Raw genomic sequence first — 16,888 nt, forward strand, 5'->3', positions numbered from 1 at the left:
GCAAAGCGTGAGTAAACAATGTCTACATGTCCATGATACTTATATTCCAACAAAGTAAAAAGCAATTCACACATTGCCTATGCACTAAGGATATAAAACACATGTTATGTGAGGTCAGCCGTTTAGTCAATATCTGCATACTTTATACAGCATCTTATTTTCTCATCTGTAATAGAATGGGCTGAAATAAATTATTTTCAACACTCTGTTCAGTCCTAAAATTCCATGAGCATAACAGGTATACCCCAGGATACAGTTTTATTCATCCAGTGTCCCCAGTAGCTACCCCATTGCATCACACAGCTGACATATGAAGGTTTTCAAAGGAAGAAAGCAAGGGACAAGGGAAACTGAAATGACAAGAGGCCACATGTAGTGATGATGATAACCATATAAACAAGTGACCATTCTTAAAGAGCAGATTTTAAATAAAGATTGATCTCACTATTTCATGCAAGTGCTTTTGACCAAATTGGATGAACAGCCTCTGGAAGAGATGCTGGAATGAAACTGATAGAAAGTAACTTGTCTTGCTGGAGGTAATGTTAATTCTGTTTTTCTTTTTTTTATTTTTGAGACGGACTCTTGCTCTGTCTCTCAGGCTGGAGTGCAGTGGCGCTATCTTGCTATCTTGGCTCACTATAACCTCCACCTCCAGGGTTCAAGCAATTCTTCTGCCTCAGCCTCCCAAGTAGCTGGGATTACAGGCGTGCACCACCACCCCCCTGCCAAGTTTTTATGTTTTTAGTAGAGATGGGGTTTCACCATGTTGTCCAGGCTGGTCTTGAACTCCTGAGCTCTGCCTCCCAAAGTGCTAGAGTCACAGTGTGAGCCGCTGCACTCTGCCTTCAGCCGCTTATTAAATATGAGACCCAGGACAGCTGATTTCCCTCAGAGACACAAACAGGTAAAATAATACTTATTCTGTACAATTTATGTGAATATTAAGGCAGATGACATGTAGAAGCAGTGCAGAGTGCCTAGGAAGGGCCTGTCAGCTCTCCAGGGCCTGAACCCTCCTAGCTGGCAGCATGTCCTTCATTGTCACTTCCTGAGTGGCAGCAAGAATGTCTCTGGCGTTTTCTATGGGAACTAGTCTTTCCCAGTTACTCCCTGCAGGTCACCGCTGCCCCCTGCACCCTTTGGCAGGTCCCAGGCTGAGCCGCTCCATGCATCTGTCCCACACAGCCCTGAAACTAAAGGTTTGGTGGGTGGAGCGCAGTCCCACTTGCCCACATCACCCCTTACTGGTATCTGCCTGCTCTGTCCCTGCCCTGACACTGATTCCCAGCCCTTGTGGCCCAAGCCCCTTCACCTCCACTGCCCAAGTAGACACAGAGAAAACGGAGGCAAATGGAGCCCTCGGGCCCCTGTACTCTTCCCTGTCAGTGGGGAGTTTGCTTTTAACTCAGGATCCACTGTGAATCAAACCCTCGCCAGAAGCCAGAAGGCAGCCAAGCATACCCTTCAACCCACCTCTCCTGGTCACCCTCCCACCCCTCTCCATGGTTCCCTGCAGCATTGTGAAGCCACAGCGCCTCCAAGTGGCCAACATTCCACAGTCTCGTGGATTCACATCTGACCTGATGAGCTCGATTGTCCAAATTGGGAACAAACATGGCTCACTGACAACCTCACAACCCCCATCTTCTCACACACCCCATCGATGCTTTCCCCCAAAGGCCAATTTACGGTTGATCTTCAAATTCACCCTGGGGCACGTAAGGCAAAAGGACACATGAACCAATCTTTTGAAGATAAAATAAACAATTATTGCACTTAGAGAGCAGCCAGAATTAAACAATTAATTAAGACGTGTAAGGACACCAAGCCCACCTAGTCCAGAAACTCTGAATTGTTCAATGGCTCCTTCTGCTTAATCAGACCCAATCTTTTCATATTTTGTATTTAAATTAATATCACTAAATGTTACACCGCGTGTTTTATAAGAGGATTTTTTGATTTTACAAATTTATTTCTGAATTCGTAAAATTTTAAAATGAACAACCCTATCAGCTCTAACTTAGGCAGATTCCATTGGCGGTGACATTTGCTATCACTCCCTGGGGTTAGGGAAGTGCCTATAAACTCTACCATTGATCCAGTGATGCTTAGTAAATGCCACCCACAGAAACTGTTTCCACCTCCACAAGAAAATACACTCACACTCACAAGCACACATTCACACAATATGTTTTAATTGGCAAGGCTGATAAGGTTCAATTACTGAGCACAGCCACTTTTTCTTTCAGTGTTTTAGGTTGATTTCTGAGACGCAGCCTTGTTGATGTGTCCAGCCTCAACAAATCTCTAAAGATGTGGTCGTGGAAAGTGTGATTATGATGAGAAATATTTTTCGGCAAGATTGCGAGACTGGATAAAAGTTACTACAACATAATGATTTTCTTTTTTTCAGAAGAACATTTGCAAATTCTGGCTTTAAACACAGGGTACTTTAGAGAACAAGTAATCAATTAAGACTGTCAAGAGAGACTTGCTTAGAATATTGCAGAATTTGTGTAGAAAACTGAGCCTATCCCTAGAGACTCTCCAGTATATTTCATGTAAGAGAAGCCTCTTTTAAAGAGAAGATAACTCATAATATTCTAGGGGTCTGTATAAGTGGACTTGAATTTATTCATTTTATAAACATCAGGCGGTTACCATTATATTCTTGGTTTGGCGCATGAAAATAAAGAGAGCTATATGGTAGAGTGCCAGAGAATGCCAGGGTGAGCAGTGAAGAGGAAGACAGGTGGGAGCCTGTCCTTGACCGAAGGGCAGTGTCTAGCCATGTTGTGAGAAAATAAAGGTCCTTCTTGGCTGTGCAAACAGTGAGTGCAAACGCGGAGGATGTGAGAGGCTGCTGAGTTTTACAAAATCTTCTAAAACCGCTTGGTCACAGAAGGTAATCAGATCTGGATGGTGAGTGTTAGCAAGCATTCCTAGGAAAGTAGAATTCATCTTGGGAAAAGTGCAGAGCATGTTCTCCTTCGGAACCAAGGGCAATTGGACCTTCTCTGTGTTTGGGAAGTACCTGACTTCCCTGAGGAGTTAACATTAGAGCCAGAAGTCCAGAAGGAAGACATCAGGACCAACTTCAGGGTTCTTACACCAGACAAGCAACTGCTGTTATTCCCAATGGGGATTGGCCACAACGTGATACCAGTTGCGACAAGTCCTTCCTTTCTATTTTCTAGGTATCAAAAACATTTAGAGTGGGGAGAAGAGCATACATGGTGCACAGAATCCCACTTGTCATCACTTTCTGTTATATTTTTATTTTCAATCATCTTTGATGAGATTCTCTTTTCTTGACTTTTCCCAAATCTCAATTTCTCCTCCCTCGATTCAAAGATTAAACTCTGTTAGCATTTCCGCAGAGTGTAATCCACTGTTACTAACTCTAGTCGCTTTGTTTTGTAAAAGATCTTTTAATCTTCATCCTCCTATCTGAGTGAAATTTTGTATCTTTTGACCAGCATCTCCCCAGCATCCCATCTCTACCCCAGCCTCTGGTAATACTGCTCTAGTCTTTTGATTTGACATAATTTCCCTGAGGTCTTTAACTCAACAAGATGGAGATATTTTCTTTATAATAATGCTTATATTACTTATATTACTTTATAATAATGCCTATATTATTTGTTATAAATATAAATAAGTATATTGTAATAAAATCTTTCACCTCTCTGTAGGTGAAGCTACAGTTCACATTTCATTAGAGCAGGGCCTTTATTCTTTTTTTGCTTTTTAATAAACTCTTCCATTTCTGCCCTTGTGTGTTCACTCTCAGTGTAGGTAGGAAACCCTGTTCGCCCTTTTTACATCTTCTTTCAGCACCAGTGTTTACAGCTGTGGTCTGTGTTCTGTCGAAGTCTAAAAATCAGAGCTGGTCCACTATTGGGACCATGGGTCTCAGGGGTCTCGTGGAGGAAGGTGAAAAAAGATGGACACAAAGAAGTCCTTGAAATAGCATCCCGAAAGGTCAGGGAATTTCCATCTGTGCCCTCACTCCCCGGAGACCCAGGGCAACTGAGCAAGGAGTTTGCTGATGGCAAAATTAAAATGGGTTCAGAACAATCTTTTGCTAGACGAAGGAGTTTGGGGTCTGTGGCACCACTATATTTGATAAGTGAATCTGGGTAACTATAATTCCGCAACCAGTTATGCAGGACCCAGGGCACATCTGTCCTGGTGGGTCTGGGACATTCTATCTTAACCTTGGTGTATGGGGCTATCTCTGAGGACCCCCAGAAACCCATGATCCATAGTCATGTCAGCTTTGACCACAGCTTGAAATTTCAAATATGTGAACCGTAGCTTCACCCACAGAAGGATGGATGAGTTTATTACAATATACTTATTTATATTCATAACAAATAATGTATTACAAATGTATACAACAACAAAGAAAACAAAAAATAATATAAGCATTATTACAAAGAAAATATCCCCATCTTCTTGAGTTAAAGACCTCAGGGAAATTATTTCAAATCAAAAGACTAGAGCAGTAATTACCAGAGGCTGGAGTACAGATGGAGTGCTGGGAAGATGCTGGTCAACAGACACCAAATTTCACTCAGATAAGATGAAGATATCATAAAGATCTATTTGACTAGAATTAGGAACAGTGAAGTGTGTTCTAGAAAATTTCTAACAGTACATTTCAAATATTCTCACCACAGGCAAGGATAAGGATGGAGGTCCTGCATATGTTAATTGCTATATTTAGTCATTGCACTATGTACATACATTTTTTAATGGCAAGCTGCCTGTGATACATATATACCATCTTATTAGTCAGCATTCAGGTTCTAGAAACGCAATTTCCTAGGGAACCAAGTGACCCTGGGGCAGTAGTGGATGCATGCTTCAGCCTCTCCACACGGGAGCAGTGGCGAATGAAAACAAAATAAAGAACCTCAGGGAAATTATTTCAATGATTGCTTACACTAGGCAGAAGAAATGAAGCCTTATTGTTATCACGACTGTATTCATCAAGTACCTGCCACAAAAGCCACAAAGACGTTTAAGTCAAACAGGAAGAATGCTTTCCTCTTGTGTTGCAGAAAACTTCCAATGTGACAGGGATAGAAGAGGCTTCAGAAGAAAGAATGTTCCTGTGGATGAAGCTTCAGACTTCGCAGCTGCCAGACGCCCCAACACATGCAGGGTAAGAGGCCTGTTGCCCGCCCATGCCCGAACTTCTGTATGTGGGCAGCAACCTCCCGGGCCCAAAGAAGACTGCGTGTCCCAGCCCTGAAGCCCGAGGCTAAGATACCCAGTGCTTGACTTGGAGCCAGTGAGCTGGCTCTGAGGTCTCAGAGGAAAACAACTATAGTCATTTCTCTCTCTATCGCCCATCTCTCTCTCTCTCTCTCTCTCTCTCTCTCTCACACACACACACACACACATACACACACACACACACACACACACAGTGAGGCTGCTTGGTGTCTGAGGACTCACCTGCCCCCAGGTGACAATGGGCCACGATTGCTTCCACCACCCACGTTTACAGTTACTTTGTCCACGGGCAAATCTGTGACAGCTGTGGTCCAAATCTACTTCTTTTCCTTGGGGAGGGAGGAGCAAAGAGAGGCCTCTGTTAAGGGTTTGTAGGAGCTGAGAAAAAGATGAGGTTTGTAAGCAGGAAGAGGTGGCTGAGCCACACTGTGGCTGAGCTGCTGGCACAGAGATTCATGGCCAAGTCTCCCTGCTCTGTGTGTTGGATCTTCAGAGTGGAGCCCATTCCTCAGGCCTCTCTGCAGAGAACCAATCACTGGGCAGCCCCAATTTATCTGCTGCATCCTTGCCTTGGGAGTAAATTAGAAACCCTGCACCCTGCCCTAGGCTCTGTCAGTACCAATAAAGGATTACATGACCCCAAATTGGATTTACCTGAGAGCTACGTCTTTTCTCCCTTTGTTGCCTTGCGTCTCAGGGACTGGGGGACTCCAGCACCTGTGTGATCTGTGGAGACAGGAGTTGGGAACTGAATGAGAAAAACAACTACAGTCATTCTCTCTCTCTCTCTCTCTCTCTCTCTCTCTTTCTCTTTCTCTTTCTCTTTTTCTCTCTCTCTCACGCACACACACGCACGCACGCACACACACACACTGAGGCTGCTTGGTGTCTGAGGACTCTCCTGCCTCCAGGAGGCACAAGGCCACCCAGTAGAGGAACCTGGTGCCCAAGGCAGGGTCAGGGCGGGACAGGAGCTTTACCAGATCAGGGTCCATGTGAGCAGGAGCAGAGAAGCGGGCCGTCCTCGTCCCCATACTGAAGGTCCTACAGTGACTTCATGACCTCTCTTAATCCACACAACCACAGGAACAAAAGATTTATATTAGGACATACTTTGATGACTGATTTAAATATTTATGAGTTCCTTGGTTTTTTTTTTGAGACGGAGTTTCACTCATGTTACCCAGGCTGAAGTGCAATGGCACGATCTCGGCTCACCGCAACCTCCGCCTCCTGGGTTCAGGCAATTCTCCTGCTTCAGCCTCCTGAGTAGCTGGGATTACAGGCACGGGCCACCATGCCCAGCTAATTTTTTTTGTATTTTTTTTGGTAGAGACGGGGTTTCACCATGTTGACCAGGATGGTCTCGATCCCTTGACCTCGTGATCCGCCCGCCTCGGCCTCCCAAAGTGCTGGGATTACAGGCTTGAGCCACCGTGCCCGGCCTGTTTGTTTTTTTTTTAAGACAGAGTCTTGCTCTGTTGCCCAGGCTGGAGTGCAGTGGTGTGATCTCAGCTCACTGCAAATTCTGCCTCCTGGGTTCAAGTGATCCTTCTCCCTCAGCTTCCTGAGTATCTGGGATTACAGGTGTGCACCATCGCAGCAGGCAATTTTCATATTTTTAGTAGAGATGAGGTTTCACTGTGTTGCCCAGGCTGGTCTTGAACTCCTGACCTCAAGTGATTCGCCCAGCTTGGTCTCCGAAAGTACTGGGATCGCAGGCGCGAGCCACCATGCCCAGCCTATAAATTCCTTTTTAACAACATCAGTCCATGTATCATCGCTTTGGGCCCCCGAGCTGTCTGGACCCAGAGGCCTCATGCTGCATCTCTGAGTTCATCTCCTCATCCCACAGCCGCTCCTCTGTCTGCTGGGCATGCTCTCTTGGATGTGTCAACAGCTGTGCCAACACAAGGCACCAAAAGCTGAGCTCATTGTCTTTCCTGCAAGTCAGGGTCCCCTGTGCCATCCCCATTCATGCCCAGCCTCTTCTATTCCTCCGTCACTCATGCCCAACGGGACTGTCCCATCACATGGGTCCCCTCTCAAGCTGCACCTCATGCCTCTGTCCAGGGACCATTTTCCACCTTTGTTAACTATAATTCAGAAAAGATACCTTGGTGGCAAACTCACTGTTTTTTCTTTCTCTCCCTATGAATATGTTTCCCTCAATCTCAATATTTAATGAATGAGAATTATAATTCTGCCTTGATGGTTATTTTTAATCTCCTTCCTTGACTTTCACTGTTCCTTTCAGTCTATTCTGCTGGGAGACATTGATCTTTTGGGCTACTTTTAAGTCTTCTCTTTGCCATTTGTGTTACATAATTTCACCATAACATATGTATTCATCTTCATATTCATTTGACTTGTTGAAACAGAGGATTTAGGTCCTGAATCATGTCTTGAAGATTCTCAGCTAATGTCCCATAATTACCACCTATCATTCGCTCTACTTTCTCTTTCTGACACTTCAATCATGTGTAAGAAAAATGGGAAGTTCCAACAAAATATTATATATTTGTATATCCTAATATACTAGAGCCTACAATCTTTTTTATTCCTTATCTGTTAACTTTTCTTGTTTCCTATTTAATTTTCTGTGTTGCCTTCGAGGTAACTCCTCCAGATCTGTCTTTGACCTCAGTAAGAATGTCTTTTGAAAAAGCATGTCGTCTTTTCTTCATTTCCATTGTGTTTTCAATGATAATCTTCATCATGTCTGCGTTCTCTTGATTATTTTGTTTCCTTGATGGTTTCTGACAGCCCCTTTTTTCTTGTTCACATATCAATTCGCTCTTTATGCCTTTAAATATAGCACTTTAACTTTTATATCGTTTAATGGCAAAATTCCTTGTCTTCATATGCTTCAGTTACTTATTGCTTCTACTCAGTCTTCTTCATTGATTCTTGTTTTCACTGTCTTAATAGTGGGAGTATACATACCTGACATTAATCTGTGGAATTTCAGAGAGGCCAGCATTGAGAGTGCAGAGCGCCGTGTCCATAGCCTTCCACTGCCTCCAGTCTCATCCCAGATGCATAGTGCCAAGAATTGACTGCTGCACTCTGGGTTGCCAAACACACTCCTGGCTTTGGTTCCTGGGGTCAGAACATGCTCTCAGGACAGCCACAATGTTCCCGGCGGAACACAATTCTCATTTTTCTTATATTGCATGATCCCTTCTCCATAAATTAGCACCCGTAAGGCTGTGTAGACATGACTTTCCCTAACTGCTTCTCCAAGAAAAAAATTATATAAATACATTTTCAGTAAAGAAAGCTCCCAAGTCTATAGATAATCCCTCTTCTTTACCTTTTGGTTCCTAACCCAAAATGTTAAAAAAAAAAAGACTTAGATATTAGAACTACGTAATGTAGACTTTATCCTCATTGAGTCTGAAGAACATGTGATATTTTAAATTGGAAATTCCTAAACAAACTGACAAACTGGTTTGCAAAATGAATGGTCCAATGCTTGTTCAACAAGTGTGCCCCTTGATAAGCTCATAGCAGAGCATCTCAGGTACGGTTAACTCTAGATCTCTGCCAGGGTACAGCTGATCTAGAGTGTTCCTGCTGTTGGTTCATCCACCCACTCATCACTCCATCAGCCTGTCATTCGTTCTCTCATCCATTATCTGTGAAATGAGTCTCCCTTCATGCCAGGCACAGCTGTTGGTAAATGTAACAAGCACAGCCTTCGCCTTTATGGAGTTTAAAATTGAATTGAGCAGAAAAATATTCCGACAAGTAAACTGGAAAACTCCAACTGTGCTAAACTCTATTGACTAACAAGCACATGCTACCATCAGTGCTTATAACAGAAAAATTGATCTCAGCTGGGAGGTGAGGAAATGCTTCCCACAGGAGAGGCTGATCATGCTGAGATCTGAAGCACAGGTGGGAGTTGGCCACTAGAGAAAAGAAGGCTCCAGCCCAGGGCAGAGGAAATGGACTTTGAAGTCTCTGTGATGGGGAGGAAGGAGGCACAGAAGAGGGGCTCCCCTCATGGCTGCAGTAGAGAGGGGTAGGGAAGTGGAAGGTGGAGAAACCCAACAAGGCTTTGACTGGTGACTGCTTACATGGGAAAGGTGGGCCACTGGAGAGACCACGTGAGGGTGGGGGCTGGGGGAACCCTAGAGAGAGGAAGCAGCATGGTCCCCAGGGAGAGATGGGAGTCTAGATGGGTCTGAAATACAAATCCTGTTTCATCCTGGGGGCCTCAGACCCAGGATGATAGGGTTCCAAGTTTCCTGGCATAGAGAATTCTGCTCAAGGCATCACTGAGTCTTGGGTGGGGAGGAGGGCAGAGCCTCCCTGCCTTTATGTGCAGAGAGGAGACGGCCTTGCAGCACTGTGGAGTAACTGCTGGCACAGAAGTATACAGATGTGTGGGAGCGAGCAGCTGACTCCAGCCTGAGCGGGAAATCCTCTGTGTTTGATCTGGAGACACTGTAGCCATCGTGGACTTCTCCTTTGGCAGTGGTATCTTCACCAGCTGAGTAATGAATCAGCCTCAGCCCCATGCCTGGGTCTTGTCGATACCAGTACATGTAGTCATGGTTCATATCCTGGGCACACTGCAGCGTCATGCTCTGTCCTGTCTTCAAGACCTGGAATTTTGGGGTCTGAGTGACACCAGCAGTCACTGGACCTGCAGAGAAGGAGAACAAAGCCCATGCTGCAGCCCCAATGGTGAGGCGCTGGGCCTTGAAATCCATGCAAGGGGCCCTGCCCAGGACCCACCTGCCCACAGGAGACAAAAGGCCGCACAGCACAGGAGGGCAATGTTCATGGCAGCTGCTGCAGGATGAAGTCTTCTGGGTCTGTGTGTTGATGAACGGGGAACAGGGCTCTCAAGGGAGTCATTCTGAGACCTCATTCCCCCTGCCTGGGCCCCAGTACCTTCCTGTCAGGAGAGGCCCCGCCTTTTCTCCAGATGGTCAAATTCAAGATAAAGTGAACAGTTTGGATGGGAAGAATGCCTTTGTCTGAACTGACACAGCCTTACAAGTTTTTCTTAACCTTTTTGTTAACAGTTTGTAACTCAATGTAAATTTTATCCCTGTGATAATATAATTCCTCATTCATACACTGGTGTTAGTTATCTAAACATTTCTGTAATTTAGACTCTTAGGGAAAATCCTCATGTCTTCCTAGTGTTTTTGACTCCTGTGTCCCAGATACCCCTTCAAGTATCCTTTTCTAATTTGCTTAATTGACCATAATCCTGTTGAAGTCCTGTGCCTATCTTGGTTTTCTCTGTTATCAGGTCTCCAAATCCCAGGGGCAGGCTCATCAACATTGGAGGAGTCGTTTTGGTCTGTTTCTTGTCAATTCACCGACAGATGGGACTCCTGACAAGCCCAGCTGAGCACCTTCAGCTCCACCCAGGGCTCTTACTTTCTGTGCCTGGGGTGAGACCATATCAGGCAGGACCACTTCATGCTGGTGATTGCCCTCTGTGGATGATGGTGGCCGCCCAGCGCTGCCCATGACTTATGGGCACAAAGGGGTCCTGATGTGGGAGAGGAGAGAGGAAGCAGGTTCCGGGATAAGAAAAAGTGCTCTCATTTTATTTGAAATGTCATATTTCATAGGGAATATTCCCTTGGTCAGGATTCTCACCACTAATTCGTAATAATTTTTTTTAAAAGGTCAGAACCTGTATCTTAGTGCATGCACAGAGCCCTACACTTAAAAGGACCCGCGTTGCTGTCACATTGTCATGATCTTCAAGTTCCTTGCGATATTTGAACAAAGGATCTGCCAGTCGGTCACGCTGCTGATCCTGAGTACGTGGTTGGTTTCCTATTCTGCTTACCTCTGCTTATGCTGGTTTCCTTTTCGCACAAGCACATGACTAGAGCCCGAGTCACTCACCATCTACGGGGTTTAGGAGAGAAGGACGCAGAAATTAAAGTCAGAGCAAAGGGCCACCTGGCGCTGAAAGTCACAGCCAGGATCCAACAAGTTCATGAGTGGGTGCCACGTCTATGTCCCTGCTGGACCAGGAGACAAACACACAGGATAGGAGCCTGGTTCCCAGGACAGAAAAGGGGATTTTGTCGCTGGAGGCTTAGATTTGATGAACTGGACACGTAGGGTCAACACAAAGAGGACCTTTCTTCCAATGTGACATCATCTCTCAACAAGGTCACTATTACTGTTTTCTGTTTGGCCCCAGGACACTCAGCGTGTGATCACAAAGCTCAGCTGCATATGTGTCTGATAAAACTCAAGACATTTCCCTTAAAGATGAGTAATTTTTGTTAAAATATCGTCATAAAATAATTGGAGTGAATGGGCAGATAAGAAATGAATGCAAATGAATACATAAACTTCGTAGAGTCCGCCTGTACCGGCTTGGAAGACCTTTTGAGTTTGTTTCTTCACAACATCCAGCTCCAGACAGAACTGTCTCTAACGTGGATCTGGTAGCTCTTGGCTCCAACCCCTTTTAAAACCATACAGTGTTTCAGGAGCTCCTCATCCTGTTAACTAATTAGTTATGCATTAAAGAGGATTAGGCAGTAGAGTTTTTGCAGTTCCACTAGAAATGTTCCTTAAAAAAAACTACTCTACGGTGATGAAAATCACATCAGTGTTTGTTGGAGATGGAGAGAAACATGGCAACAGAGCATGATGGAATTTTCTGGGTGATGAAGATGCTCTACATCTCAGTAGAGATGAGGTTGCTTGTGTATGTACATCACTCAAAAATCACTGATCTGCTTATTTAAAATGTGTAATGTTTATATAATTTATATATCCATAATACTGGATTTTAAATGCCTGAGGAGAGATATATGCTACATTCTCTAGTTAATACTGTCAAAGTAATCATCATGCATATATGTTTCCATACTGTGACTTCCTGAGTCCTCAACCTAACATTTCCAGGCAAAATGTGTCTTATCTACCTTTGGGCATTGATGCAGTGAACAGGCTGTCTGAGATTAGCAAAGGAAATCAAAATAGCTAGATTTCCACTATATGCTAAATATTTTATGGTGTTAAATTTTGGACACAACTCTGCAGATGGAGAGTGTTAGTCTCATTTTATAGATAAGAAAATAAAAAAAAAAAAAAAACAAACACTAAACTAAACTTAACCAGCCCTCCCCAGGGTTCCCTGCAGCATTGTGGAGCCACAGCGCCTCCAAGTGGCCAATATTCCTCAGTCCCATGGATTCACATCTGACCTGAGGAGCTCAAGATTGTCCAAGTCAAGAACTGAGATGCCCCAACTCCAATCCTTGCAACCCCCACCCTCTCACACATAACTTCTGTGCTGCTTTTCCAAAAGGGTTGATTTAGGGTGGAACTTCAATTTCACCCTTGGCAAGTGGAGACAAAAGACACATCTTGATTGCACGAGAAATTACTGTTACATCATTGCAATAAACATCCTAAGATGGAAGAGAGGAGCCAGGATTATAGAGGCCACAGAATGAAACAGTGTAAGGATATGAAGCCAATCTGGGCTGAAAACACTACATTGCAGAGCTCACTTTGATTAATCAGACCCACATATTTTCACATATTGTATTTAGCTTATTCACAAATTTTAGTTAGCACATTCTATAAAGGGGCTTTTTCAATTTTACAAAGTCATTTCTGAATTTATAAAATCTTGAAATAAACTATTCTATCAGGTATAACTAAGCAGATTCAGTTAGGTCTGCTCTTTCCCACCCTTACCTAGAAGTGCCTAGAAGCTCTGTCAGTGAACCAGCACCTCATAAAGTATTACCTGTGGAGAAACTATTTCTATGTGAGTAGTATCCACAAGAAAACACACACATACATTCACGTTCACAAACACACGCGCTCACAAACACATAATATCTTTCCATTGTCAACGATGATAAGATTCCATTACTGAGCAAAGCTAGCTTTTTTTTTTTTTTGCCAATGTTTTAGGTTGATTTCATCAAGGGTGATTAAGAAACACCCTTGATTATATTCCACCTTCACCAAATCTCTATAAAACACACATTCACACTCACAAACACACACACACAAACACATAATGCCTTTTCATTGTCAAGAATGTTAAGATTCTATTACTGAGCAAAGCTAGTTTTTTTTTTTTTCCCAATGTTTTAGGTTGATTTTGGCTGATTTTATGGAGGGTAATTAAGAAGCACTTTTCATGATATTCCACCCTCACCAAATCTCCATAAAACACACATTCACACTCACAAACACACACACACTTGCAAACATATAATACCTTTTCATTGTCAAGGATGGTAACATTTCATTACTGAGCAAAGCTAGTTTTTTGTTTTCAATGTTTTAGGTTGATTTCATCAAGGGTGATTAAGAAGCACCTTTGATGATATTCTGTCTTCACCAAATCACTAAAAGTGTGGTTATGGAAGGTGTGGTTATGGTGAGGAAGTTTTTTTTTTTTTTTTTTTACAGGATTATGAGTTTTTACAAATATTACTGTACCATAATTTCCTTTCTTCAGTGATTCTTCAGTCAGCACAAATAACATAATTTTCTTCACTCCAAAAGAACATTTGCAAATTCCAGCATTAGATATCCTTTGGGAACTTGACAGGACTGGTCATCAACCCTGACTGTGAAGACACAGTTGCTAGAATATTACAGAAGTTATATGAAATACTGAGACTTGTCATAATCATTTTCCATGATATTTCAAGTGGAGTCCCCTGTAAAGAGCAGACAATAATTAATTACACTCCAGGATTCTCTATAAGTGGGCAATAACTTATTAATTTTACAAACATCAAAGGGTATCAATTATATGCCTGGCTTTTCCTACAAAAATAAAGAAAAGGGAGTGATATAGTAGAATCCCAGGGATGTCACAGTACGAGGTGAAAAGGAAGGCAGGTGTGAGCCAGTCCTTGACACATGATCAGTTTCTGGTGCTGTATTAGGAAAACAAAGGTTCTCCCAGGCATGGAAATAGGAAAAATGCTGAGGATGTAAAAGCGCTGAGTTTTAGAAAATGTTCAAAGAGCATTTGATCATAGAAGGTAATTGGATTTGGGAGGTGAGTGTCAGGAAGGGATCCAGAGAAGCAGAATTTATTTGGGGGGAAACTGGAGAGTATGTGCTCCTTTAGGAACAAGGGTGATTTTACCTTCCTCTATGTTTTGGAAAGTACCTGACTGTGCCCTGAGGAGTCAAGATTAGGGCCAGAAGAAGGAAGACATCAGAAGCAAAGCCAGGGCTCTCACACCAGGCAGGTGGCTCTTTGATGATGTCCCCTACTGGGACTGGCTACCAGGTGATTCCAGTTGCTAGAAAACTCTTTACCTTGTATTTTATAGGTATTGAAAACTTTGGGAGGAGGGGACAGAGAGTTCATGGCACAAAGAACACCACTTTTCATCATCGTCTGCTCTCTCTCTATTTTCAGTCATCTTTCGTTTTCTCTCTCCTTGACTTTCCCCAAATCTCAATTTCAGTTGTATAAAGCAAACCCTGTGATTCTCCCTTCTCCACTATGCTGTTATCAACAATCTCGACCGCAAAATGAGGTCCCTTGTCCTGAAAAAGAGTGTGTCAGCTGTTAAATTACAAACATGTCCTCTACCCTGTAGTTTACTGTGTCAGCAGAGAAGGTAATTCTGCAGTCAACCTACAGAAGCAGCGTCATCCTCTGAGCAGCCCCTCTTGGCCTTGTTTCCCCCAGCCCTGAATAGCAGAAAGCCCCAGGCTGTGGGTCCTAGCATCCTAAATTACCTTTCTTTCCCCCTGCAGTCCCCAGATTCTCACAGACACGTCAGGGCTGAGGTTCCTCCACATTGGGCCAGGGAGGTTTGTGCACAGAATGTGGTTGGCTTTGTAGGGCTGTGCCAAGCTGCTGGCACAAAGATAAAGGGCTGAGTCCCCCAGCTCCAAGGCGCTCACATTCATCTCAGAGCTATAGTTAGAGAACTGGAGCCCTGAGAATCGAACAGGGAAGTTTCCCTGTTGTCTCTGTATCGCATTGTAGTATTCAAAGATGAACTGAGGGCCCTGTCCTGGGGCCTGTTGGTACCAGTACACACTGTTATGCCCAGAGATAGGGGAGCACCTCAGTGTCACTTGCTGTCCTCTCATTTTGATTAGGTGTCTTGGAGTTTGGGTGACTCCAGCCTCTCCCAGGCCTGTGGGAAAAGCAGATGGAAAATGAGCACAGGAGACAGCCTGGTGGTACCTCCTCCCCAAGGTAAAGTGGAGGACACAGGGGTGGGGGCAAGCTCAGAATGGGGGCGCTGTCCTGTCTGCAGGGACTCACCTGCTCCTGGGAGACAAAGCAGCACCGAACAGAGCAGCCTGAAGCCCATGGCACGAAGCGTCAGGCAACACTGTGTCTGTGCTCAGGGCTCAGTCCTCCTGGGGAGGAGCTGAGTTCTCAGCCTCGCTTTTCCTGATGGGAGGGGCATCCTGTGATGTAATTGTCCTGTGTCCTTCCCTTGCAGGCTTCCTGAGATGCAGTGCTCCCTGTTCTGTACAGCAGAATCCACTGTGCCTTTGAGGGAGGGAGAGAGAGGCTGGGGAAAGAACACAGGAGGGACCCTGAGGGTGCCTTGGATGAGGCGTGCTCCAGAGACATCCCACCTGTGCCTAGATGCTGAGAAATGCTGAGTGTATGATAAAATATATTGTTTGCTAAGAAGAATGATGGCAAGAAAAATATATATATATATATTATACACCAGTTAAAACAATTCTTTAAGCAAGGGATATGTGACCCTGCTCCCATGGCTCCCTCATGGAGAATATTTTTTAGTTTGTCCTTCATTAGTGGTAAGGAGGCACCAGTTGCCTACCTAGGTTCTATGAGAAAACACAGAACACCTGTTTGTTAATAATAATCACCTGTTCAGAGAGAATAACTATGTGGGTCAGAGTCTGCTCAAGGCCCTCAGTCTGGAATGCTGTCAGCCCCCAGAGGCCCTCAGCTCAGAAGGAGGTTGGCCCCAGGATAGTCCCACTTTGCTGTTCTACCTGGGTGTCTTCATTTTAATGCCTTCAGTGCCGCCTGGGTGGGGTCTCTACGGCAGACCTGGTCTTGGTACCAAGGACTTGCTAGCTCCCAGGAGACAAAGTCCTTTCCATCAGAGGCACCGGGAGCCCATGCTGGGTGGGAAAGAGCTGGGCAGGTGTCACCCTGCTAGGGGTTCCCTGAGAGCTGGGGTTTTGGGCATCACATCTCTGATAGGATGTTAGGCTGCGATGTCACTGCTCTGATGTCATAGTCCCTGCAGGTTCCCATGCACCCTCCCTCCTTTGTTAGGTCCCTAGCTTACCTGCTCCAGGACCCCTGCTTTTCGCTGTGAATACCCTCACATACCACATAGGGCTGAACTGGGCTGCTCTAACCTGAGCTGAGGGGAGGTTGCAAGTCCCTCCCACAGGTCCTTTGCTTTTCATTTCACAGGCAGTTGTTTATCTCTCTGTCCCTGCCCAGGGCATGCAGGTTGTCCCATCCCAGCAGGGACATCCCAACTTTATTCTCCTTTGCAAGCTCACAGAGACTTCCCAACCCCTGCATAGCTGAAGTGCATGGCTCCCTGATGGGAAGCACAGCTGCAATTTTATGTATATGTCATTGCACCTTCTAGTGAATATCAAGCAAGGCTGCACCTTAACCCTCTGTGTC

The 16,888-nt window shown here is 44.5% G+C and overlaps 2 gene segments (V, D, J or C); both read right to left on the bottom strand.

Moving 5' to 3' along the window:
• Positions 1-9,017: 9,017 nt before the first annotated feature.
• Positions 9,018-10,734, bottom strand: LOC116527979. The segment is given in 2 exon segments: positions 9,018-9,907; positions 10,000-10,734. Coding segments are annotated over 2 exon segments (510 nt in total).
• A 2,769-nt stretch (positions 10,735-13,503) lies between these two features.
• On the bottom strand, positions 13,504-16,594 carry LOC116527968. The segment is given in 3 exon segments: positions 13,504-15,389; positions 15,521-15,754; positions 16,536-16,594. Coding segments are annotated over 2 exon segments (465 nt in total).
• Positions 16,595-16,888: the final 294 nt, after the last annotated feature.

The sequence above is a fragment of the Sapajus apella genome, unplaced genomic scaffold (genome assembly GCF_009761245.1).
Source record: "Sapajus apella isolate SASKATOON/1434 unplaced genomic scaffold, GSC_monkey_1.0 scaffold56, whole genome shotgun sequence".
Classification (NCBI taxonomy): Eukaryota; Metazoa; Chordata; class Mammalia; order Primates; family Cebidae; genus Sapajus; species Sapajus apella.